Below are 27,100 nucleotides of genomic sequence, written 5' to 3' on the forward strand. Positions count from 1 at the left end.
CTTGGAACTGATCAGGTTCCTCCGATTCCAGATCCCAACCCTACTCTTAATCGATTTAGACCTGAGGCCAATTCTACAAACTCCTTCTAAAAGGAAAAATAAATACAAAGATAATAATGTTTCTATACACTGTATATAGCAACAACTAACACACAGAGGTGTGGGGATTTAAGGGGAGCAAATGCTAATTTCGTGCAAATTAGTCTTAAAGCGCAACATTTTGCACAGATGTAGCCCAGGGCATGCTCTAATGATTTAGCTAGGGCGCCCGAGTCGGCGACCTTCGGGGTCGCCACAGCGGCCAAATCAAGTTGGGCTCCCATCGACTTTCAATACAGGAGGAAAATACCCAGAAAACCTTTTTTTTTATCTGGGTATTTAAGTAGGATGTGAGGGGTCTAACTAGGGGTTTGTCATGATGCTGAATCCATTGCAAGCATTTGTTTTGCACTTTTCAGAGTTTTGTGGGTGTTTTCTGGAGCTGTGGTGACCCCGAAGGTCACCGACTCGGGCGCCCTAGCTAAATCATTAGAGCATGCCCTGGGCTACATCTGTGCAAGATTTTGCACTTTTAGACTGATTAGCCCGAGAAAAAAAACCCTAAGGTCTCCGACTAACATGAATGCTCACCCATACATGCATCGTTTTCTGAGGCCATTTGTAGCCCAAGGAATGTTTTTTGTGCAAAACAAATGCCTGCAATGGATTCAGCATCATGACAAACCCCTAGTTAGACCCCTCAGATCCTACTTAAATACCCAGAAAAAAAATGTTTTACTAGGTATTTTCCTCCTGTATAGAAAGTCGATGGGAGCCCAACTTGATATGGCCGCTGTGGCGACCCCGAAGGTCGTCGGCTCGGGCGCCCTAGCTAAATCATTAGAGCAAGCCCTGGGCTACATCTGTGCAAAATGTTGCGCTTTAAGACAAATTTGCACGAAATTAGCATTTGCTCCCCTTAACCCTCTAAGGCCCGCATTAAGAAATACTTGAAATAAAAAATTGAAAAAAATCAGATGGTGTTGTAGGAGTCCTATTAAGAGGAAAATGTAATGTTTTTTTCAAAAAAATGTTTTTGTAAGATTTTATAGCCATAAATCAAAAATCATAAATCATGCTCTAATTTACATATGGGGGATATTTTTCACAATAATAACATATGTACATGTTCTAGACATTCTAATGATCACCAAAAAAAATAGTACAGGCATTTTACTTAGGTTTTTGTGAGGTATAGCTTCCATGAAAAAGTGAGATGTTGTTCGTCAAAACTCTGGAATTTCAGCGGGTGTGGCGGGTGTGAATGTCAGCCCCTGTGGGGGGTATTTATATGCAAATATTGTGGCCAATGGCATTGTAATACTAAACAATAGAATCCAATGGTGGTGTTTAGGTGGTAGGGGGAGCTAAAATAAAATGATTTAAACCTTTTTTTGGATAAAATACAAACGTTGTAATATTACAACCGTGGGCCTTAGAGGGTTAAATCCCCACACTATAGGGAGTTCCAGGTCTAAATGGGTTCAATGGTGGGTATCACATTTTGAAGGTAAACCCTTATTCATACTGTACTGTGACCAAACAGTTGAGGAGGAATCTCACCATTGGCGAGCGTCCGTATGCAGCCGCGGCTGCGGCGCTCATCTGAGGTGAGATGTGAAGACCAGCGTAGACCCCTGGGCTGGTCAAGGAGCCGTTCATCTCATGATGGCCCATCATAGCGAACGGAGTGGCATAGGAGCCCGCAATAGACAGTGGTGTACGAAGGGCAGGGGCAGCTGACGGGAGGGGAAAAGTCATTAACGTTATTCAACATAAAGGACGTTGAATTATTAGCCTAGAATCTAGACTGATTCGCTACTGTAGTTAGGGCTGTCACAATGATTACATAATCGTCTAATCGCGATTATTTCACATAATCGCGATTATTTTTCATAATCGTCATAATCGTTTCCATGTTGAAAAATGTTCATATATATTTTCTAAAGGGTTAGGGTGGAAATAGCAGATCTACAAGCTCACAACGCGTCGCATCGCGACACTTTGTGAGCTTGTAGATCGGCTATTTCAACTATCAGTGTTCTTTTTTAAGTATAAAGTTGTCAAATATGCCAGTAATTTTATTGTTTATTTAGGTTATGTGTCATATCTGCCTTGTGCAACTTCAAAGCCTAAAAGCCAAACAGAAATGTGATTGTCAACGACAAAAACACAATTAAATCGTTAATCGCAATTATTTGAGTGACAATTAATCGTCATGCTAAAATCTCATGTCGTGACAGCCCTAACTGTAGTCTTTTTTTTCTCACTCTCGCTACTCTCAGTCTGGCCATGGTCCTATTTGACCCATATTTCTATTACGTAGGCAACACTGGTCTTTATGTGTAGGATTGGGAAACAATGGATAAACGCAGGAACAGTGCAGTTCATCTATCAAGAAGTGTAACTGCGTTAACAGAGGTATAGTGATAAGTTGGGTGGTGCTCGTGTATAAAATGATATAATATGTTCGTCATGTTGTCCGGCAAGTAAAAATGCCCAGCGGAAACCCAGATATACATGCAGTAATACAAGCAGGTCAAATAATTCCAGATATTTATGATATACACTCGTGTGAATGCACATTTGTTTGTTTGTTTTATTTTCACTTTCTCACAAGAAAGAAATGTGACTTCGAAATGTGACGGAGAAAGCCTAAAGACCCTCCAGGGGCTTGAGAAGAAGTGGTATTCTCCGTGGAATATTTGTACATTCAAAAGATAAAATTACAACAGAGAAGAATATACGCATCCTTTAGAAATAAAACATTAACATGTCATACCGATGAAAAACAAAGAAAATAAAACATTAATGCCGCCGACATGAAAGCGTTAATTGTTCAGCGTGCCGGTCGCTTTCTCTGTCCGCGGCCAGTCTCTTATTTTGAAGGCCGGAAGTAGATCGAGCTAACAATTCCTACTTGACGATGTTCAAGATTGACCCGGAACTAGTTCTGGTCCAAAACGTAAACAATGATAGAAGATGGATGCCTTTATGCTTGTGCTATTTTAGCGAGAATCCAATGCCATCCTTGGCATCTAAAGTGTTTTTTGGAGAAAATGGACTGTAAAGATGAGAAAGACCGTTGGTTTCTATGGGATGGGATCACTATTGTGTGCATGTGGATGCGCGATGATGATGAATAGGCGACTTCAAACGTGCCAGCGTATTTCTACGGACGGTAGGTAGGTAGCCAGGCCAGCTTTACTGTATATACAGTATATTTCGCGAGTCATCCCGCAATCGGCACTCTAGATACCTTTTAATATTTCACGAGATATCGCGGGATCGGCACTAAATCGGTTAACATGTCATACAGATGAAAAATATAAAGAAAGAAATATACATAGAAATTAAACACATTTTTAATCGCAACAATAAAGAGTCAAAGACACAAAATTAAAAAAGTGTGCATGAACATACACTCATGCAGTGTCATGAATATAAGCATGCGTATAGACATACCCAGTGCCTCCATACCAGGGGGTTTGCCCATTGCCAAGGGCCGTAGTCCTGGAGTGGTGCTAGTGCCTGGCGTTGGTGCTTCATTCCTCGGGGTCGGCGTGTTGGACTTGAGGCCGGGCGTGGACGACTTGTCGTTCTGAAAGAAGCGCACACAAAATTAGAGACACTTTTTAAAGGTGATACACCATGCATTTAAAAAGTATTTATGTCATATTGTTTATGTCCCAAAAACGTTTTTCAAAAGGTTTGAGGCTAAATTAACACTCCTGAATAGAGAGCCTCTCTCATTTTTGAATGGCTCTCAGAGCATTTCAGCTGCAGTACCACCTTTGGCCTGAACTGCGCCACCCCCCTTAAAATCTTTTTGAAAAAAGTTTTTTTTTTTAAAAAGGTTTTTTTTTTAGACAGCAAATCTGGACAGCCTGTTTTGAGAACCCGTGGGATACTTTTAACCTTCGCCTTCTCAAAACCAGAGAAAGACACAATGGTCAGAAATGGGACTTTGCGAGGATAGAAGGTGCTAGTGGGACCCCAAAAAAAGGTTTTAAAATAGGAAAAGTGAAATTTCATGGTGTATCACCTTTAAGTTAAAATATCATTTGTGTTGTTCATTTCATCTACACGAAGACCTTCACAAGTGAGATAAAATTAAACGACGTCCAAAGTTGAAAATCCAGAGTGACAATTTTAATCGACCGCAACCAAGATAATCCAAACTAATTCCAGCACCCAATGCAGGGTTCCCCAATTAGTTTTCCCCAAGGGCCGAATTATGTCTAGGGTACCAAGCTGAGGGCCACAACGTTGCAGGGGGCGACGGTGGCGTTCCCGCTACTCCAGCGACAGTTTTCGTCGTTGTCGGGTGAAAATCTTGTATGTCCAAAACCGTTCGTTTTGAATTTATCATATTAAAAATGATTTAAACTAGTGAAAACAGCCGATCTACAAGCACACAACGGCGTTGTGTGCTTGTAGATCGGCTGTTTTCACTACTTTTGTGCGACGGCCTTGTATGATTTGCGAAAGAAAGTAAAAATTTGGAGATCCAAGATTTCCAGCCGACAACGACGATATACTAGTGTTGTTGCTGCTCTTATACCACCATTATTACTGGGGTTGGTGGGGGCCAGACAGCAGCCCCCCCGCGGGCCGCAAATGGCCCGCGGGCCGCCTATTGGGGAACCCTGACCTAATGCGTGGATCTTAGAGTGGCCAAAAAAAGGCAAGTGTTTTGCTACTGGTTTTGTCCCCATTGAAAGTGCAGTGGGGTTGAAATGTGGGAGAGCAAAAGGAGGGGCTGGAAGAAGGCAGCAATTCCCCTGACATGGTGGGTTATTTATGGCATAGGGGCCAGTGCAGAATTGGACATTTATTGTGTATAAGCCATAAAGGAGATTGAGCGGTGCGGGCCAGGCAAGTGAATCTCCTGGGATTGCAGCCACCCTCACCTCCCACGGGCCCCGTTACAGCAGTCAACTGTTAAGCCTCTCTTGTATTGGACACACACACGCGCACACAGCTTGATGAATGCCTATTTAGTCTGTAGCAGGGGTCTTCAACGTGTTCAGGCCAAGGACCCCTTAGTTGAGAGAGAGATGAAGCAGGGACCCCCCACAACCTTATCATAGATTCCATACAGTTTCATCGTTTGACAGCACAATCGTCAGTGTATTTTGGTTTCATGTCAATTTGTGTTCTCAGATATTTAACCACTTGAACCGTCAATACATAATAAACTTCACCTTTCACTCTGTACATAGTCTGCTCTTTTTCCCCTCTACTGTACACCAAAGCGCTTTGCTGAACTGCGAGGCGTTGTGAGCTTGTAGATCAGCTATTTTCGGCTAAAGCTCTCAGAATATGGACACTAGGGTTCAAGTGGTTACTATATAAAGCGCGAGGCGTTGTGAGCTTGTAGATCTGCTATTTTTGGCTAAAGCTCTCAGAATATGGACGCTAGGGTTCAAGTGGTTACTATAAAAAAAAAGGAGAAAAAAACTTTCTATCACTCAAAGATTTGGAGGACCCCCTGTAGCAGCTCTGAGGACCCCCTAGGGGTCCCGGGACCCCTGGTCTGTAGAATAGCCCCCCCCCCCACTCACGTGGGTGTGGTCCTTCGCTTTGGAGGAAGGGGTGCTTCCCGAGGACGCAACGGAGGCGGGGCTGTTGGGGGCGGCGTCCTTCTTGAGGACCCGCGATTTGTCCAGGCCGTTCTCCGGAGGCGAGTGGGCGGGGCTTACCCGAGGAGTCGCCGGATCCTTGAGAGAGAGAGAGAGAGAGAGACGAGACGACAGACAGACAGAGAGAGAGAGTGAAGAGAGAGAGAGAGAGGCACTGAGCAAACAGACTAGTGGAAAAGCCACTGGCATGTACACGGTTTGTTTGACGAAAAGGTCAAACAAACTGGGGACACATGTGCAAACACTGATAAATACACACACATGCACCGTCACACAGGTCAATTTTTTACACTCGAGAGTTAAATTAGCAATTTTACGGCGTACACAAAACACACAGTATGTTCGATTCTATCGTTCTGCCCTCATCTCTTCAGCTTCTTTGTGGGGGAAAACCGTTGTGAAAAAGAAATAGACAATTTTCTTTTTGCCAGGCGAAAGATCTTAAAGGACCAGGTCACCTCTGGGACAACCAGATCTTATTTTATTGTTGTGTGGGACACGATCAACACAATCCTGAATTATTTTTTTAGTTCAATCTGTGTTTTTAGATATGTTAGTATTTCAGCATGCTACAACTGGTCATATGATGCATTTTGCAGTTGTAGCATGCTGAAATCGGCTGAAATACTAAAATATCTAAAAACACAGATTGAACACAAAAAAGAATTCAGGATTCGTGTTCGGATTCGTGGCATCGTGTCCCACACAACAATAAAATAAGATCTGGTTGTCCCAGAGCAGAGGTGACCTGGTCCTTTAAGTATCCATAGACATTTGACAAAAAGAGCCTGTGTAATTTTTTTGCCCGTCACCATGCAGCTTTCAGGCAGTGTAATGTGATTCACAATCAGTGTTGATTTCGACAGCAAAATTTGATTTAGTTTTAGTCTTTTGAATAAAATTCCACTCAAGTTTTTAGTCTCATTTTAGTAATCTGAAATATTTAAGTGTTAATCTAGTTTTAAATATCAATCGATTATACATTTTTACTTGACTAAATATACAGTTAATTTAGTCGTATGTTAGCAGGCCATGATGGCGTCGCAAATCGTAATGCCTCATTTATACTCGGCTGCATGCCGAAAATAGCGAACATTTTTGTCTAGTTTTTATTTGTTGATGAAATTGTAAATACATTTAGTCTTATTCATCATTCATCATTCATTTTTCGTCATAGTTTTAGTGGACTAAATCAACACGGTTCACAATATACACTTACCTCGTTTGATACGTCCACTACTAAGTCATCGCTCTTGTCCCCATCGCTGTCCTGTAATTAACAGGTAAAAAGGTTGAAGATTTGCCTACCAGCACCAATGTTTAGAACGCTGTTACATGATTGATTAACCCATTTAGAACGGGTACACAGTATTGTGTATCATTATTTTATGCTTTAACTATTGAAAAATAGCAGATATACAAGCTCACAGCGCGGCACCGAGTGCCGCGCTGCGAGCTTGTAGATCTGCTATTTTTGAAAAATCGTGAAAATTCGAATTTTGACCCGATTCTATAAGTGTCTTTTGCATCCTTCTAAGATTTTTTGAAAAACCTTCTATGTCAGCAATCTGGCTGGCTATAGCCATCGTCAAAGAAAAGGTCCTTTTCACTTAACTGGAGCTCAGTTAGTCTGTTCTTGAGAGACTGCTACGTCAGTGGTTCTCAAACTTTTTCATGTGAAGGACCCCCAAAATGATATGTATTGGGCCACGGACCCCCATCTCAAAATATTTAGTTCCAGGGACCCCCCAGAAGCAAAATTTGAGTTACAAACGTTCGCTTTGAAAATACATATATTCAAAGATTTGCACACATTTTCACAACTTTCTCAAAAATAGCAGATATACAAGCTCGCAGCGCGGCACTCGGTGCCGTGCTGTGAGCTTGTATATCTGCTATTTTTCACTGGTTAAAGCATTCAATAATTATAGGCCTACACCACTTGATGATTCACACCCATTTACGATGACGGTGACATCACCAAACACCTTTTCTTTTAGTTTAATGTTGGTGGTGATTTGAAACATGAGACCAATTCTGAAGGATGGCCTGTAACAATTATTACATCATTGCAATTATTTCACAGAATCGTCATAATGGCCAGGATCGTTTCCATGTAGGAAAATGTTTAAACATTTTCCAAAAATAGCAGATCTACAAGCTTGTAGATTAGCCATTTCCACAATAAAAATAATAAAAAATTAAAGTATAATATTAAATGTCCGTAATTTCTTTGTATGTTTAAAGGACAACTTTAGTTTTTTACAACAAGGGTTCATATTTTAGATTGTAATTAAAGAATATAAAAGATGAGTGTTAAATTGATTTCATTCATTTCTTTCTATTGTTTTAGAGATTCTTATTTCAGTGGTTGGGGGCATGCGTACAAGTGGCTAAATATGTCATTTTACACAGATTAAGCCCATTCCCAAGATACAACGCAACCTTTCATGGTTGGATGTGATTTATGTGGGCTAGAAGTGTTACTATAAATAGCAATAAAGAAACTGCTGGCTTATTGTGTCTAAAAAGACATTTAGCCACTTGTACGCATGCCCCCATGCGTACGCATGCCCCACATTTTAGCGCGGTAAACGCGATAACACGATAGAACGAAGCAAATTAAAACATTTTAACACTCACTTTTTCTTTTCTCTAATTACAATCTAAAATATGAACCCTTGTTGTAAAAAAACAAAGTTGTCCTTTAAGTTATTTGTGATATCTGAAATTAAAGTTGTATTTTTATGTTCCAAAGTTCAGTGCCACAAAACGCAATGAAATAATTAATCGCAATTATTTATGTGACAATTAATCGTCAACTTAGATTTTGTAATCGCGACAGCCGTAGATGACAGCAAAACAATAACGATGGTAAACACTCACGTATCTGCTCATGCTGTCCTTGTCGTCCACCTTGCGTTTCTTGGAATCAAGGCCGTAATCAGAGGATCCACGGTGCTTCTCGCTGGCGGCTCGCAGGCTGTCCGATGGCGACACCGAGTTATTCTGCCAAAACAAGGTGCAAACAAATCTCAATTTAATTCAATTCAATTCAAAGGAGCTTTATTTCCATGAGAAATCATATGTTTACATTGCCAAAGCAAGTGTCAAAAAATATAATAAAAACTGTTGACAATTGAAAACAAGCTATGTCACAATGGGTGCGTTTATATGCACTATTCCACTTATATTCGGAATGACTGCTCATTCAGAATAGAAATGCTCATATAAACGTTTAGGAATCGCCAAAGTAGGCCTACCTGAAGTAGGCCTACTTTGCGCATGCCCAAAGTTCTATTCCGAATGAATCCTTTGGTCATGTAAACGACAGTGGAATGAGGGATACTTGTATTCAGGTCCCATGTAAACGTTTGGGTATGAAGCTCTATTCGGAATAAGTTCATTCTGAATGCCATTCTGAATGTGCATATAAACGCACCCATTGCGTCGTTATATACAGGGTATAAAGCTTTCTGAAACAATTAGTGTTCGTAGCTCTAACCGGTTTAGCGTTTTACATCAAGAATACATTGGAAGGTGTGTTTATTACCAAAAAGAACGAGAAGAAGAAAGTGACAAACTAAAAGGTATGTAGGAAAATGTTTTTGTGAAGTAATGAGTTTGTGGGCACTTTTGTTTTAATGAGACATGGGTTTGCGCGAAACCCGGATTCAATAACATTATTTCCAAAAAGCATGACATTGGACATCCGCAAGTCACTAGGGTTTACGTAAAACCACTGAATAGCTTCCTGCAGTGTCCTTATTTACAGTAGCACATGCCAATAAACGGACAAAAAATATGTTCCTCTGAACAACACTACATTCCTCAGTATTTCACTGTGATTAAATTATTTCAGGGAGCAAGCTCTCCATTTATTTGTTACTATTATTAAACTCCACCACAACTTAATGTTGGTAACTATCTGCACGAGTTCTATACAGAAATAAACTCCACTTCTCTGTAGGATTAAAGGAAGCACGAGAGTAAGCAATTCGGTGAAAATACTCTTCAGTTTAGTGGACATAATACAGCTTTAACGCACTAAATGACCCAGAAAAGCCAGAGAGCCTTGCTTTAGGTCTACTCTAGGCATGGCTCTAGATCAGGGGTCTTCAGCAGGGGGTCCGGGACCCCTAGGGGGTCCTCAAGTTTCTTACTTTCTTACTAAAGCACTTTCTTATACATCTGGATTAATTGTAATTCTGTATATTTAACTGTACCATGTAATATTATCTGAATGCACTAACCGTGTCTAAATAAACTCATAAACACATAAGTTACTACAGGGGGTTCGCCAAATCTTTGTGCGATTTTCACGTGAACCACTTCAATCCTGCATCCCTACTCAGTACTGAGAGGAACTTTAGACAAAAATAGCAGATCTGCACACACACAAGGCGTTGTGAGCTTGCAGGGCGTAAGAGGGAAGAAAGAGCTGACCAAGTACGGGGTGAAAGGTCAGGTTTACTTGGTATTGACGGTGGTTAACTGTCTAAAAATCCACATTAACATGAATCCAACACACAATGATGACCGTACTGTCAAACAAGTCTATGAAGCCATCTATGAAATCTATGAAAATGTTTATATTTTATACATTAGTGTCGGGCAGAAACCTCGTATCTCCAAGTTTCAAATTTGTAATTTTTTTTCGCAAAGCAAAGCCCTGCTTCATCATACAAGGCCGTTGCACAAAAGTAGTGAAAACAACAGATCTACAAGCACACAACGCCTCGCACCGCGAGGCGTTGTGTGCGTTGTGTGCTTGTAGATCGGCTGTTTTCACTAGTTTAAATCATTTTTTAAATGATAAATACAAAACAAACGGTTTTGGACATACAAGGTTTCCACCCGACAACGACAACATATAACTCATGTAATAGGCCCACTGGCTTGTCACTTGTCATGATCTGAAATGACAAAGTAGCAGCAGTGCTATAGAGAGAGATCTCTCTCTATAGCGCGCAATGAGGGCCTCTCCAACTCTTTTTCCCGGGCTGAATCAGGGGCCCATATAGTCCCAGCTTCATCTCTATCTCAGCCAAGGTGTCCTTGGCCTGAAAAATATTCAAGATCCCTGGCTCTAGATCCTATCCCACGGGCAAAAAAAAAACACAATATTGACCAGTGGGAGTTTAAATAAATGCCCAAACTGAATTGGATTGGACAGGTGGGGGGGGGGGGGGGAGGAGGGAACAGAGAGGATTCTGGGACAGCTGAGCCCTGCTGTCACCAAAGCAACGGTGAAAGCAGGAAACAGACAGTGCAGCTGAACAAACGAGCCGATGTGGAGAGATTCAAATTTCCCTTGGATCTCAGTACTGATGTGCTGTGCAAACACACGTGCACACACACACACACACACACACACACACACACACACACACACACACACACACACACACACACACACACACACACACACACACACACACACACACACACACACACACACACACACACACACACACACACACACACACACACACACAAGGCCATTAGAAGATCATAATATTAGCACACCAAGCAAGGTGATGCACAGGGCAAAGTTAAAGTGGGGTTGGGAATGCATGTAGACAAACAATGCTGTTGTACACACATTTTCTCTTCTCCTAGAGCTTTAAAAAAGGCGCTGTGTCAGAGACACAAGAAGCACCAGCAACAATTCGAAATATTTATGGGTTTATATCACACAGGTTATTTTCCTACATGCCTAGTTGTCTTTCATGGACATGCACTGCATACTTAGCATGGAAACCAGACGATTCTGCTAATGCAAAATATATACAAAAAAAGCCCTTGGCAGATTTGGTCTGGCCTCACTCAGTTGTGTTTGGATTTCTCTGACCCCGAAGTTGTGGGGCACCAATCAGGGCCCAGTATAAAAATCACACCCAATGTGAAGTGAGCGGTGGTCGTGCTTGTATAAGCAGACTAGGATTTGAGTCTAGGATGTACAGGGTATGCTACACACACACACGTTTTGCTATGGCAAAACGCTGAGGAAAAAGGCTACAGACATACGACATATGACATCACTAGACAAACATGATGCTACGCACACACATTTTACTATGGCAAAACGCTGAGGAAAAAGGCTATAGACACACGCACAGCCACTCTATGGAGCGGTTTACGTGCTACACACACACGTTTTGCGACATATGACATCACTAGACAAACATGATGCTACGTACACACAATTTACTATGGCAAAACACTGAGGAAAAAGGCTACAGACATACGACATATGACATCACTAGAAAAACATGATGCTACGCACACACATTTTACAATAGCAAAACGCTGAGGAAAAAGGCTACGGACACACGCACAGCCACTTATAGGAGCGGTTTGCACCGCTCAAAAACATGGGGCGGGTTTATCACCAGAGGCATTTCTTTAATTCATCCCTTGGAAGCATTTTCAAGATTCCAGACTAATAACTACGTCGTGATAAGTGATATTAGTCTGGCCATGCCAGGCTATACTGCATACCCACGCTAAAACGAAACGAAACCCAAATCAGCAGTCATTCTGCAACTGTCAGGGCAAAACCTACCATGACCACTCTTTGTGGCTGAGGTGGTGACTAAACAGTAGGAAAGGAGTGAGAGAAGAGAGTCAATGGAAATCAAAGCTGAGCTACAGAGAAATGGGCAGAAATACTGGCACCAGTGTTGATTTTGTCGACTATGACGATTTTTTTTTGTCGACTGCGTTTTTTTCACTGACGAAAACGAAATAAAAACGAAATAAAAACTAAGCTGTGATGACTAAAACTAAGACTAAATATATTGACAATTTCGTCAACAAAATAAAAAGTAGGGAGGGACTAGTGGAGGAGAAAGTAATTTGGTTGCTCTCAGGTGTTGCGCGCTGAAAATAGCAGATCTACGAGCTGCGACGCGTTGTGAGCTTGTAGATCTGCTATTTTCAGCGCGCAACCAAGTGTAAAATCAGTCATTATGATGCCATCAAGGCCTGCAAAAATACATTACAGTTGACTAAATCAACTGTAGATTTATTTAGTCAACTAAAATCTTATGATATTTAGTCGACTAAAATTTGACTAAAACTAAAACTTCCCAGGTGACTAAAATATGACTAAAACTAAAAGACATTTTATTCAAAAGACTATGACTAAAACTAAATCTAAATCAAAATTTGCTGTCAAAAACAACACTGACTGGCACCATACTGTCACAGAAAGTAGCAGAAATAGGCACAAGATGGATATAAGAAATAAAGTAAAAGAGAAGAAAGAAACGGCTAAACGACAACAACAAAATCAGGAAAGGGAATTGGCACCTAGTGAGAGCCTAGCAGTGTGGCACTGGGTTTACCCCACTAGCGGGGTAGGCATGCCCGGACAGGCTGGCAGCCTCTCAGAAGCTGCAAAGAAGGTTTTTTTTATAGTGTGGGCATTGGTGGGGTGGCACGTGCCAAGTGTGCAGACATGGCAGCAGGAGAGGGAAGAGGAAGCTCTGGAGACCAGCGTGCCAAGCTGTCAGCCATGCCCACCAGATCTCAGCCCCCATCAGAAACAGAGACAGATGTACAGGGTGAAAGTGGCAGTGTGGGCATACATGCCTGTATATATTGGGCCAGCCCCCAGTTGAGGAAAAATACGGAATTAAGGAGAGGGGGAGAAAGGCAGAACAAACAAAAATAAAATCACACCCAATGTGAAGTGAGCGGTGGTCGTGCTTGCATAAAGTCTTCTATTGGTAAATTGGTGATGTAATACAGGCTACACACACACACACACACATTGCTATGGCAAAACGCTGAGGAAAAAGACTAGGATATAGGTCTAGGATGTAATTGGTGATGTAATATGGCTACACACACACACACACACACACACACACACACACACACATATTGCTATGGCAAAACACTGAGGAAAACACATTGCTATGGCAAAACGCTGAGGAAAAGTGGCTACAGATAGTGGCTACAGATAATTGGTGATGTAATGTGATGTAATATGGCTACACACACACATATTGCTATGGCAAAACGCTGAGGAAAACACATTGCTATGGCAAAACGCTGAGGAAAAGTGGCTAACGACACACACACACAGCCACTCTATGGAGCGGTTTACCACCGCTCAAAAAGATATGGCTTCAAAATAAAGACAAAGAAAGAGAACACAGAAGAAAAGAGCAAAGGGAGGGAAGGAAGGAAAATGGAGAGGAGTAGAAGGAGAAGCCAGAGACTGTGGTGGGGTTGGGTAGCACCCCCTTGCCCACATCCCCTTTTCAAAAGGCACTGTGCCCCTGTGCCTTTGGCCGCAACACAATGAATCAGATTTCTCGTGACTCTTTCTGCCAACCATGCCCTCTTGTCTCTCGTTCGCTCATCTCCCCGCCACAGCGCAAAAGATGAAAATGAATGTTATCATTGTAGCTAAAAAAATAAAATAATAAAAAATAAAGTACAAACAGCATCTAGTTAGCCTCGTATAAAGGGAGAGGAGAGGGGGGTTGACTGACGGGATAATTATCTCCTAAGCCTAGGGCTGTCACAATTATTACATAATCGTGTAATCGCGATTGTTTGACATAATCGAAATTCACGATTATTTTTCATAATCGTGATAATCGTTTCCATGTTGAAAAAAGTTCATCTATTTTTAAAGTAAAATAATAGTGGAAATAGCAGATCTACATGATCAAAGCGTCGCATCGCAGCGCGTTGTGAGCTTGTAGATCGGCTATTTCCACTATCAATGTTCTTTTTTAAGTATAAAGTATAAAGTTTTTTTTTTTAAGTATAAAGTTGTCAGTATGCCTGACCTGCCCCACCACACACACACACACACACGCACACACACGCACACACACACACACGCACACGCACAAACTCTGACTGTCTTGTCTGACTGAGCATCTAAGCCTGTGACCTTTTAAGGCATGCTTAGACTCAATAACGCCCCTATCAGATGACCCAGCACGACACAGGACAGGAAAGACGATGCATGCGTCGGTGTACTTGGGGTTAGGCAGCAGAGGTAGTATTAATGGCAGGAGCAAATCACCAGCGGTGTGGGGGGGGGGGGGGGGGGGGGGGGAAGGGATGGGTTCCCTTCAGACATGAGTGGGCCCATTCAGGCCAGGCAGTCAATGGGAACTCAATCTGGCTGAGCAAGATCCGACAGTGTGTCGCGCCGCCCCGGCTAACTGGAGCTTTAAAAGCCAGCCCCGATAAACAGGAACTTTAAAACCCATTTAGGCCTAGGATTGTTGAATGCTTTAACTATTGAAAAATAGCAGATATACAAGCTCACAGCGTGGCACCGAGTGCCGCGCTGCGAGCTTGTAGATCTGCTATTTTTGAAAAGTTGTGAAAATGTGTGAAAATCTTTAAATATTTGTATTTTTTAAGCGAACGTTTGTAACTCAAATGTTGCTTCTGGGGGTGTCCCTGGAACGAAATATTTTGAGATGGGGGTCCGTGGCCAAATAAATATCATTTTGTGGGTCCTTCACATGAAAAAGTTTGAGAACCACTGACATAGTAGTCCCTCAAGAACAGACTAACTGAGCTCCAGTTAAGTGAAAAGGACCTTTTCTTTGACGATGGCCGGCCAGATTGCTGACATAGGAACATAGGTTTTTCAAAAAATCTTCAAAAGACACTTATAGAATCGGGTCAAAATTCTAATTTTCACGACTTTTCAAAAATAGCAGATCTACAAGCTCGCAGCACGGCACTCGGTGCCACGCTGTGAGCTTGTATATCTGCTATTTTTCAATAGTTAAAGCATAAAATAATAATACACAGTACTGTGTAGTACCCGTTCTAAATGGGTTAACATGAGAAGAGGGAGTGAGAGAGAGGGAGACAAGAGAGATAACGAATATGGGAAAAAAAACAAGGGGAGATGATGAGAACTGAGCGGTGGTTTACCCCCCCCCCCCCCCCTTCCCCCCTGTGTGTGTGTGTGTGTGTGCGCGCGTGTGTGTGCCTGGTCTGGCCTGGCCTGAAAACAGCGCCCCTCCCTTAACATGTGTGGTCAGAAAAGGTACTACACCACAGGCTTGAGGCTACATACGGACGCACCCACCCACCCACATACATACATACACGTACGTCTACACACACGGCCACGTATAGGAGTGGCGTGACCACCGCTCAACAAGGGGAGATGATGGAGAATAAAAGATGGTGCACACGAAAGGACAAAAGACAGGGAGATCATAAATAAGGAGTTTAGAATTGGATATAGGTAAAAGTAATCCACTAAGGTGGCGAGGGGGAGAAGAGAAGCTCAAGTCAAAGTCGCTTTTAATTGTGCTGAAATTAAAGCGGCTAGCCGAGCACTAATCCCTGCCCAGTGCTTGGGAGTCATTTTCCACCTGGATTAGATGGCACTGGCTTATTTGGGCAGACTTCATTATTCAATTTCAGTCAGCTTAAAACCCCCTCCCCCCACTCCTCCATGAGTACAAAAGGTGTGTGTTCTTACACAGACGGCACGGATTTCTGTCTCGCGGTAGACGTACACAGATCTATGCAAAGTACACCTAATCACCAAACAGAGCAGGAGATCAGAGCGAGTCAATGTCAAAGAAAGACAGAGCAGATAAGAAGAGGAAGAGTGGACCAAAGAACTGAAGAAGAGTGTGGAACGTACCGTGCTCGACTCGCGCTCTTTCACCAGAGGAATCACCGGGGGAGAGTGAAAGGATGACGGTCCCAGGAGAGAGGAAAGCAAAAAAACACAAGTTAGTATGGCTGTCATCAATGTGTCAGCGCTGGCATCGGGACAAGACAGTAAAAGGAGCGTTCACACCAGATGCTGTAGACAGGGTTCCCACACAATTTTACCAATGAAATTTCCAAAACTTTTCCAAAACCTTTCCAGAATATTTAACCCGATTTCCAGGACTATATAACAATCATTCAGCGCAATAACGAGTGTCTTACTCCTACTAGACCTTACCCGTTCGAATATATGTGCTGCAAAATATGTGCAGAGTGTGGGTTATGGGGAAAGTAACTGTAACTGCATGGTGTGTGCGTGAGAATATGTCGGAGCATCATAATGTAAGGAGCAGCCCATGGAGGAGTGTATATTTATGATGGATACAAATAATTTAACAGCTAAATTAGGTGAATAGAAGTATGAGGATGCATTTGCTCCACATCATTTTTCTATACCCGTTGGAAGATGAGACACACATCACCCGTTGCATGCGTGACCCATGCAGAGAGAGAGAGAGAGAGAGAGAGAGAGAGAGAGAGAGAGAGAGAGAGAGACTGCAACATTCCTAACTGTGAGAGAGGTGTGTGTGGGCCCGGGGCTACAGATCCCATGGCCTGGAGGAACGGACCGTAACCCTGACAACAGGCTGTAGAGCTGTAGAGTGAAGAAACGCTAATAAATAGCTATAATTTTGGGAAAAATGAAATTCGGGCTCCGTCACCGTGTGTATAATGCTAATGGCCAATGCCATGTTAAATTTGAGATCAGTCGCTGAAACGAGTGAATAGATAATGCATTTTGTGACCTACTGACTGACTGACTGACTGACTGACCTCTCTCTCTAATTATAGTATGGATGTACAATGCCCAAAGACAGGCCGTGTAGCAAATATAAAGCGTACACGCCGCGAACGGACCGTGGAGTGCATGCGGATCGTCCACGATGGACACGCACGTGCCCACGTCAAAAGGTAAGAAAATCGTGGCAGGGAGCCCTAAAAGTCAATTTATGGCGGCAGTAAATGAGTTAAAATCAATAACCAAAAACAATGCTTAGACATTAATTCCAGACTTTCCAGGACCCTTGATCAATTTAAAAACTTTTCCAGTACAGGAAAAAATCTTTTCTAATTTCAAAATATTTCCAGGAATTTCATGACCGTGAGAACCCTGTATAGAAATGATTCACTTGAGTCACGAAAGCTGCGTTGTTCTGTTCCAAGTGACATTTTGTTAATTTGGTAGCGGAAGCATCAGCAATGTGTATGTCACCACAAGTGTGTTAACCATGGTAAGACAAGCGGGCACAACGAGAGACGGACAATTCTCTCTCTCACTAGTCCATTCGCCAGTGTTGTATAATATAGCTCAGGAAATCCTCAAAGAAACGACAAGCTACTTATCCTGTATTGGATGACACTCGGTTTTCATCAGCAAAACTCATTTTCAGATGAAATTCACACAATTTGTGTTGCTTCAGACACAGAACGTTGTCTCTTTGCAATGACTTAACATTGCATCGCTCAGAAGATATAGTGATTGCGTCCGGTAAGAATTCCCCTTAACTGATTCACAGCCAAATCGCCATAGATCGCCATTTTACAGGGGGCGGAGCCAGCCAGATCGCCAAACGTCGCCATTTTGATAATTTTCTGATTTTTTGGGTATTTTTTTGACATTTTTAGAGCAAAAACTGACCATTCTAGGTTCATATAAGCTTCAGCAATGAATTTGCGCTGGAAATGACGTCATCGATTACGTGATCCGGAAATCGTTTGCCCATAACATAGCATAGGCCTTTTTTTAGCATTGAAAGCTAACGTTTCTTTATCAAACTTTACCATATTTAAACGGATTTTCATTCGGAAAAAAGTGGCTGGGCTGACAGAGTGGTCACCCAGGAGCATAAACGATTGTGCACGGCGTGCGCACGGCGTGCACGATTGCTCCCGTTCGACGGACCGGCCTCTCCGTTAAAAACAATGGCAGCGTCCATCGGTGGCCATTATGGTCCACACGCGGTCCAGGCTGGTCCAGCCTGGAAGACCTAATCGTTGGGCACTCTCTAGTGGTATAGTATGTGTACTACAGTCTGCAATCATAATTATGCCTGCTTGGTTTCTGTACTCCACACTTGGAAATTAATAATATTCCTGGCAGTATAGGCGCACAAGCATATTATAAATGGCTGAGAATGAGTTTTTAATACTAGGGATGGAGCCCGAAAACCGGGTCCATTACAAACCCGGTTCTGAATTTATCGAGACCCGAGTATCAATAAGCTTCTGCTTGTCGAGCCCGTTATCGGGTAGGCTAAGCGTCATAACGTCACGTCGGGGACGGGAGGTAGGCTACATTGCGTCATTGATAGTTGTGCTTTACAAGTGCGTGCCGTGGAACGCGTGAAACACTAAAAAGTTTGGTTATATTTTAGAAAAGACAATTAAGGGGAAAGCTAAATGCAATAGGCTATATGCAGCACGGTTGTTACATGCTCGGGAGGGAACACTTCGACAATGCAGAGGCACTAATTGTCCATAGTGCATCACATAAGACCCACCCAAGTACAATAACTTTGAATGTCTGCGACGAGTTGAAACAACGCCAGTGTCGGCTGTTACAGCAGCGCGACAACCGTTCTCTTCCACCCAAAGTATGTGGTGCTTGAAAATATGAATGATTCCATTGATAATAATCCGTTTGGGATACTCAAAATCCCTGCCATAGAGTTATAATGTATGTATCGCTCCATGCGAAACAGAGTCACCTACAATTCCAAGTGCTTGTCAGGGTGGGGGAATCCAGTTCAAATATGTTTATTATGGGGGGCAGGGCCTAAAAAGGTTTGAGAACCCCTGGTATAGAGCATTAATGTTTGGTGAATGCCCTAGGCAGCGCTCATCACCTCGGTGCTCCAGGTCGTGGTGGTTCTTCTCGTCCTTGACAGGTAGGTGGGCTTGACTGCCCAGGGCACCCAGTGCCAGCAGGCCAGAGCCAGCGCCCGTCACAGGCGGAAGGCCAGGAGGCTGCAGTCCTGAGGGGTGAGGGGGCAGCTGCACCGGGGGGCCGTGGGCTGCGTGAGAGAGGTGTTGGGCCTGGAGCTGCTGCTGCTGAGAGAGAGAGAGACAAAAGAGACAAACACAGGACAAGTGGGTTGGCTGGGAAGAGAATGCTATAGCAGCCTGGTTCTTGAATTAAAGGTGTTTTGGATTCATTCCTATGCTCCAAGCTCATTGGCTGCAAATGTGTGTTGCAAAAAGAAATGAATGCATAACCGAATTGCTTGGTTACATGAAAAAAAAGGACCTCTCGTTACACAAACACAACATGTAACCCAACAACAGCATTTCGTCCATACAAGACTTATCCCTGCATTTGATTCGTTATACGTTCTCGTTCTCAACCTTTTCACTGGGATAAATTTCTTTCTTCAAATTAAGCTTTTTAGTAATTATTATAGTTCTATTACAGTGCTAAACTAATAATAGGCCAACACAAACACACCCACCATAGACAATACTTTTCCAGAGGACAGACGCTGCCGCCTGCCCCATAACCTGTGTGTGATAACGCCGTGCTGTGGGTAAACTAAACGACCAACTTCCATTCTGGCCTTTTGTGCTGACAATATGTATTTCACTCCCAAACAATGAGTTTCAATCATACAGTATGGGCCAAAGACCGGTGACCCAAGTTCAAACGGGCAATGTAAACCAAACACACGAAAACTTCAAAACCTTTCACAGATAGCATGTCTGCTCTTCCTGTCGGTGCGGTTAAGCACACACACACACACACACACACACACACACACACACACACACACACACACACACACACACACACACACACACACACACACACACACACACACACACACACACACACACACACACACACACACACACACACACACACACACACACACACACACAGGGGTGTCGCACCAAATTCTGGGCCCTGGGTACAAGGATTCACTGCGGGGCCCCTGTGCTTTAACTTTAACTTCAAATCCTTCTAAGGTGTTTTTGAAAAACCTATGTTTCGATGTCAGTGGAGCTCAAACCTTTTCATGTGCAGGACCCCCAAAATGGTATGTATTTGGCCACGGACCCCCCCCCCCCCCATCTCAAAATATTTAGTTCCAGGGACCCCCCAGAAGCAAAATTTGAGTTACAAATGTTCGCATAAAAAATACATATATTCAAAGATTTGCACACATTTTCACGACTTTTCAAAAATAGCAGATCTACAAGCTCGCAGCGCGGCACTCGGTGCCGCGCTGTGAGCTTGTATATCTGCTATTTTTCAATAGCTAAGGTATAAAATAATTAAGGCCCCTCCAACACCTTGGGCCCTAGTAACTCAGTCCCACTTTCCTACCCCTTGTGACGCCCCTGCACACACACACACACACACACACACACCTCCTAAAAGGCATTCTCTCTCTGAGAGAGGGGCGAGAGAGTGCGTGTGTCGTCTGGGGAATGAGTAGACGGACAGGAGTTAAATATGCACTCAGGGAAGAGGGAAGCAAGTGCTTTAAAACAAGGTTAAACAACACTCACCACATCCATCAACTGTCTCTCCAAAAGAAAAAAAGGAAAGACGACAAAAAATAAAAATAAATCCTCCAGCTATTGCGGTTAACTAGTCCTACCCAAGCACAACAGCAGTAGCATTTCTCACCCGTGCAATCATTAAAGGAAAAAAAAAGACGCTAAAAAGACAATAGGGGGCTCTGACTCCTACGAGGAAGGGGGGGGGGAAGCCATTATGCAGCAGGCTCATTATACCGATTTGTGGATGTGGAAAGGCTATAAGCAACTTAGATGCAGGATTGTTAATCAATCTTGTATTGGTATGCCAAGCGAGACATCGTTTGTTGTGGAAAAAAGGGGAACGCGAGAGGATGAGATGAAAAAACAAAGAGCAGGAACAAAACAAAAAAGGAAGGCGAAAATCAGAGGTAACAAGCAAAGGAAAAGCGAGCAAGCAAGCGAGCGCCCGGGTAGAGGCAGCAGGCACGGTCCCTGTTGAGCGTGCCTAATGAGGAAAAGCGTGCAGGGATCGTTATCAAGCAGCCTCATTAACGCACCACAGCTGAGAAGACCAGAGTGGAAAGATAAGGGGAAGGGATAGGGGAGGAGGGTTGTCGGAGGAGAGTGGAGAAAATAAGAAAATATAACGCTTCCGATTCAATAAATCGGAAGCATTTTTCATCGCGTGTAAATGCCGCCCTAGCAAAAGGCAACTTCCACAAGAGAAAGGCAATTAACCCATTTAGGGCTTAGGATTATTGACTGCTTTAACTATTGAAAAATAGCAGATTTGCGAGCTTGTAGATCTTCTATTTTTGAAAAATCATGATTTTTTTTTTTTTTTTTTTTGCAAGTCTTTGAATATATCTATTTAAAAGCAAACATTTGTAACTCAAATATTTGCTTTTGGGGGGTCCCTGGGACAACATATTTTGAGATGGGGGGTCCGTGGCCAAATACCTGTAATTTTGAGGGGTCCTTGACATGAAAAGGTTTGAGAACAGCATGATTTAGAGGAAGGATTTAGAAGTCGGTTCAAAGATATTCAAAGACTTGCACACATTTTCACAATTTTTCAAAATTGCAGATCTACAAGCTCACAGCGCAGCAATGAGTGCCGCGCTGCAGCATAAAATAATGGTTAAAGTGGTTAAAATCTAACGCGACTCGGGCGCGTTCCAGGTATTTGAGAGTTAAAGCCAACTATAGTGCAAAGCTGCCTCCTCCCCCACAGAAAGATACCGTCAGGTGGAACAAGCATCCCCCTACCAACAGCACATGCTGACTGGCAGCCACGCCAACAAGTCTGGCAGGCGGCAACTGCCAGACTTGCATCCAGCAAGCCAACGCTTTGAAATAGCTTCCCCCGCGTACATACATCCGATTCCTTGAAACCGCTACGAACCAAATTGTGAGCCAAAAATTGCAAACTTCACATAGTGTGGTTTAAGGTGTGGTTTTCCCGGCTGTGTTAGATGAATTCAAAAATTAAAAAAGTCAATCTCGGGTCTAGGTGTTCTTTTCACCGATTCATTTCCATCCAATGTGAAACAATCCAATAACATAAGACCAAAGGAGAAGATGCCCATTGCCAACTACTCCAGACACACCCAAACCATGCTTTTGGCTCCAGCATCCCTGAACAAAATACTTGGCATGCAATGGGCAGCGGGGTAGGATCTTCTAAAACACAACAATGCCAAGTTGTTTCTCTCTCCTTCTGAGGCCTGGCCGTGAGGGCTGATGGGCACAGGGAGCATGTGGCTTCTGCTGAGGAGAGCCAAGGCTTAGCAATAGAATACAGTTTGTATACGCTAACAAACTGTAGGCCACAATGGAGGCCAAGGAAAGAATAGGCTGCTTGTAGGGCATTCACGAATAGTGATTTTTAGTATTCGAATTATTCAACCTCAAAGTATTCGAATAGTCGACAGGACTGGCCAAACTGTCAAATATTAAGTAAGCAAGAAGCGAACATTGTGAAAATAGCCGATCTACATGCTCACAACGCCTCGCGTTGCGAGGCGTTGTGAGCATGTAGATCATGTAGATCATGTAGATCTTTTCACAATATTTATCTGTGGAACCAAGTCACATTAAATGTAATACCTACAATTCCAAGTGCTTGTCAGGGTGGGGGTCCCCTTCACATATCTTTATTTGGGGGGTCACAGCCTAAAAAGGTTTGGGAACCCCTGGTATAGAGCATTAACAAATTCATCCACCAGGGGCATTGACAACTCATTCTTATGACTTTCTATCTAGCCAAGCTTTATAAACTAGGCTATATATTTTTAAAGAGAAAACAATAAAAAAATAAAAATAAGAGAATATTCGACTTCGGTGAACAACGTCGAATAGTGACTTTGATATTCAAATATTCGAATATTTGGTGAATGCCCTAGCTGCTTGTAGCAAAGCTTAAGCCGCGGATTCCAGGCAGGCAGGCAACCACCCTGTGTTTCTGAAATAGTGACGATTCATACGTGTACGTTTCTTATTTTGTCTGTTTGTATGTAATAAACAATATCATAATGTAGGACAAGTCCCGTTGCGATGTGTAGCAAGCTTGTAGATCGGCCATCTTCTGAGAAGATATTCAATTAATCTAGAGCAAAAGCAGAAAATACACTAGTATAGAGCCCTAGGGGACTACGCTCGACAACGTATAGCAGGGGTTTTCAAAGTGGGTGACGGGGCACCCTGGGGTGCCGTGACGGCAGTCCAGGGGTGCCGCGAGATAATTTGATAGTATTTGGAATTTATTTGGACACTTGAAAAAATATTTAGTATCTTTTTAAACTTGAAGTACAAAGTTATTTTCAGTCAGTTCTATCCAAAATGGCTATTATCTCAGCGTTTTCCTCGCAACATAATCACTAAAATATCGTCACTGTCGGGCAGAAACCTCGTATCTCCAAGTTTCAAATGTGTACGTATTTTGCTAAAGCAAAGCCCTGCTTCATCATACAAGACTGTCGCACAAAACTAGACGATCTACAAGCACACAACGCCTCGCATCGCTTGTAGATCGGCTGTTTTCACTAGTTCAGTACATTTTATAGATGATAAATACAAAACGAACGGTTTTGGACATACAAGGTTTCTACCCGACAACGACGATATGCTATGAATGTGCTGGGAGTGAAAATTATTATGTGGGGTGCCTCGGATTAAAAAAATATTTGGGAACAAAAAGGTTTGGGAACCCCTGACGTATAGGGTTCAAGTGGTTAACAGAGATACTGTGTAATTCAAGTCTTGTGCCACGGTAGACAGACCCATGCTATTCTGACACGACCACATGCTCAGGATTACATGGGAATTTGACCCTCTAATCTGCCAAAATAAAACACAGGAAGTAGTGGGTAGCGAGGAGATCCTTACAAACAAATGAAAAAAAAAAAAAAACACACATATAGGGCTGTCACGATATGACATTTTACATGACAATTAATTGTCACTCAAATAATTGGCGATTAACGATTTAATTGTGTTTTTGTCGTTGATAATTACATTTCTGTTTGGCTTTTAGGCTTTGAAGTTGTACATGGTAGATATGACACATAACCTAAATATACAAAGAAATGACTGACATATTTGACAACTCACTACTTAAAAAATAACTTTGATAGTGGAAATAGCCGATCTACAAGCTCACAACGCGTCGCGATGCGACGCGTTGTGAGCTTGTAGATCTGCTATTTCCACTATTTCGGACATTTTTCAACATTCACGATTATGACGATTATGACAAAATAATTGCGATAATGTCAAATAATCACGATTAGACGATTATGTAATAATTGTGACAGCCCTACGCACATATATTGCAACGTCCTCCGTCCCACAGCATTTACATGTGGGTTCTTTGTGAGACGTATGCAAAGCTCTAAGCACTGCCGTTATCATAGCATCTTCCACTATGTCGAAGGTATGAAAATGTTCCTGGAGCTATGGAAATCAGGCAGTTGTATTAGTACACGCTCATTATTATGCACCCAACGTTCTGGTGTTTGTTAATCATATATTATAAAGAATTGAAATACAGCAGAGGATTCGGTCAATCCACCCATGCAGGTCAGTTCCGTGGCCATGGTTCGACATAACAGACCTTCTTAATTTCCTAGACGTTGGCTACACGGAGCTGGATATTTCTGAAGCTAGACATTTTTTTGTGCTGTTGGGGCTTGCAGCCACATGAAGCTGGATATTTCGGCCGCGAAGCTGGATATTTTTTAAACCGGATAAATAAGTGAAGACATTGAAAAATATCCCATTCACTGGATCCGTGTAGACATGGAACCCGGATATCTCTGAAGACTTTACTGTGTGTGTGTGCTTGTTAGACCTAGATATCTTTGTTGTGTGGACCTAGATATTTTTCTATGTGGATATCTGAAAAAACGGGATATATGAAGTATCCATCTCCGTGTGGACCACTGGACCTAGATATTTTTCTATGTGGATATCTGAAAAACCGGGATATATGAAATATCCAGCTCCGTATTTCCATGTCAGGATTTCTGATGTCAGGATGTCGGATAATGACAGTCTTCACAAGGTATTGTACTTCTTTGTGTAAACACACACACACACACACACTGTATATACACTGTCATAAGGCATAGGCTACACAGAGCTGGATATTTCATATATCCCGGTTTTTCAGATATCCACATAGAAGAATATCTAGGTCCACACGACAAAGATATCTAGGTCTAACAAGCACACACACACAGTAAAGTCTTCAGAGATATCCAGGTTCCCTGTCTACACGGATCCAGTGAATCGGATATTTTTCAATCTCTCCACTTATTTATCCGGTTTAAAAAATATCCAGTTTCACAGCCGAAATATCCAGCTTCGTGTGGCTGCAAGCCCCAACAGCACAAAAAAATGTCTAGCTTCAAATGACCCAAGTGACTGATTTCTGAAATGGAAGTGTTCTAAAGAATAAATATTTAAAATAATAAATAGACGACCGACGAACTGAAGGGGGGGGGGGGGGGGGCTGTCACGGTTCTGGAGGAGTTGTTTATTGACCATTGGTCACCTTCAGCTGGTAGGGAGAAGATTAGAGGGTTTTATATTTCCTCACATAAGAACCGAAGCACACACAGGACCCCCCAGTGGGCCTGTGCCTGGCAAACATCTGACAGGCTTTGGTATTCAGCCAGGGGTTAAGAGTGAGTGTCTGTCCTCGTGTGTGCGTGCGTGCGTGGGGCGTCACACCAAATTCTGGGCCCTGGGTACAACGATTCACTGCGGGCCCCCCCCCCATGAATGTTAACTATTGAAAAACAGCAGATATACAAACTCACAGCGCGGCACCGAGTGCCGCGCTGCGAGCTTGTAGATCTGCTATTTTTGGAAAAATCGTGAAAATGTGTGCCAAGAAACCTATATTTCCATGTCAGTAATGCTCATAAAAGTTTTCATGCGAAGGACCCCCCCCCCCCATCTCAAAATATTTAGTTCCAGGGACCCCCCCCCCCCCCCCCAGAAGCAAAATTTGAGTTACAAATGTTCACTTGAAAAATACATACATTCAAAGATTTGCGCACATTTTCGCGACTTTTCTAAAATAGCAGATCTGCAAGCTCGCAGCGCGGCACTCGGTGCCGCGCTGTGAGCTTGTATATCTGCTATTTTTCCAATAGCCAAAGTTACTAGGGCCCCTCCACCTTGGGCCCTGGTAACTCAGTCCCACTTTCCTACCCCTTGTGACGCCCCTGTGTGCGTGCGTGCGTGTGCGTGCATGCGTGTGTATATAATCTATTTTGTCTCCTAACTGCATGCAGCAGGGCTGCCAAAACCAGTCAGCCTCTGAATATCACCGAGTCTTGAATGACAATACCTCCCCCACACTCACTCAACTCACACTAGGGGGAGGAAGCACATAGAGATTGATCACCTGCCACATCTTTGTCCAACTAATTAAAGCCTGTTTTCCTGTTCACGTCTGTGTTTGTGGTGCACGTGTGTGCGTGCGCGTGTGTGTGTGTGTGTGTGTGTGTGTGTGTGTGTGTGTGTGTGTGTGTGTGCCCGTCTAGCGTCCGTGTCCTGGCAAAGCTCTTGAGCTGGAGGCCCTGCCCTCCCTTTAATAGAGAAAAAGGGAGGGTCTCATTGAGCTCGCTGGCCGGGTG

General features: G+C 42.9%; 2 protein-coding genes across 2 annotated transcripts in view; one reads left to right on the forward strand and one right to left on the reverse strand.

Annotated features, from left to right (window-relative positions):
- Positions 1–27,100, forward strand: part of LOC308289096 (alpha-taxilin-like) — a 621,916-nt gene that overhangs the window by 321,902 nt on the left and 272,914 nt on the right. The window lies entirely within an intron of this gene.
- Positions 1–27,100, reverse strand: part of LOC308289095 (transducin-like enhancer protein 3-B) — a 68,791-nt gene that overhangs the window by 15,983 nt on the left and 25,708 nt on the right. The window contains exons 8-14 of the mRNA XM_080730654.1: positions 19,316–19,520; positions 16,339–16,355; positions 8,571–8,693; positions 6,904–6,954; positions 5,607–5,762; positions 3,505–3,640; positions 1,603–1,778 (exon numbers count right to left, since the gene is read on the reverse strand). Of these exons, the coding sequence (XP_080586780.1) occupies positions 1,603–1,778; positions 3,505–3,640; positions 5,607–5,762; positions 6,904–6,954; positions 8,571–8,693; positions 16,339–16,355; positions 19,316–19,520 (864 nt within the window). The remainder of the gene's footprint in view (positions 1–1,602; positions 1,779–3,504; positions 3,641–5,606; positions 5,763–6,903; positions 6,955–8,570; positions 8,694–16,338; positions 16,356–19,315; positions 19,521–27,100) is intronic.

This window comes from Nannobrachium achirus, assembly GCF_963921795.1.
Source record: "Nannobrachium achirus genome assembly, chromosome: 7".
NCBI classification, from domain to species: Eukaryota; Metazoa; Chordata; class Actinopteri; order Myctophiformes; family Myctophidae; genus Nannobrachium; species Nannobrachium achirus.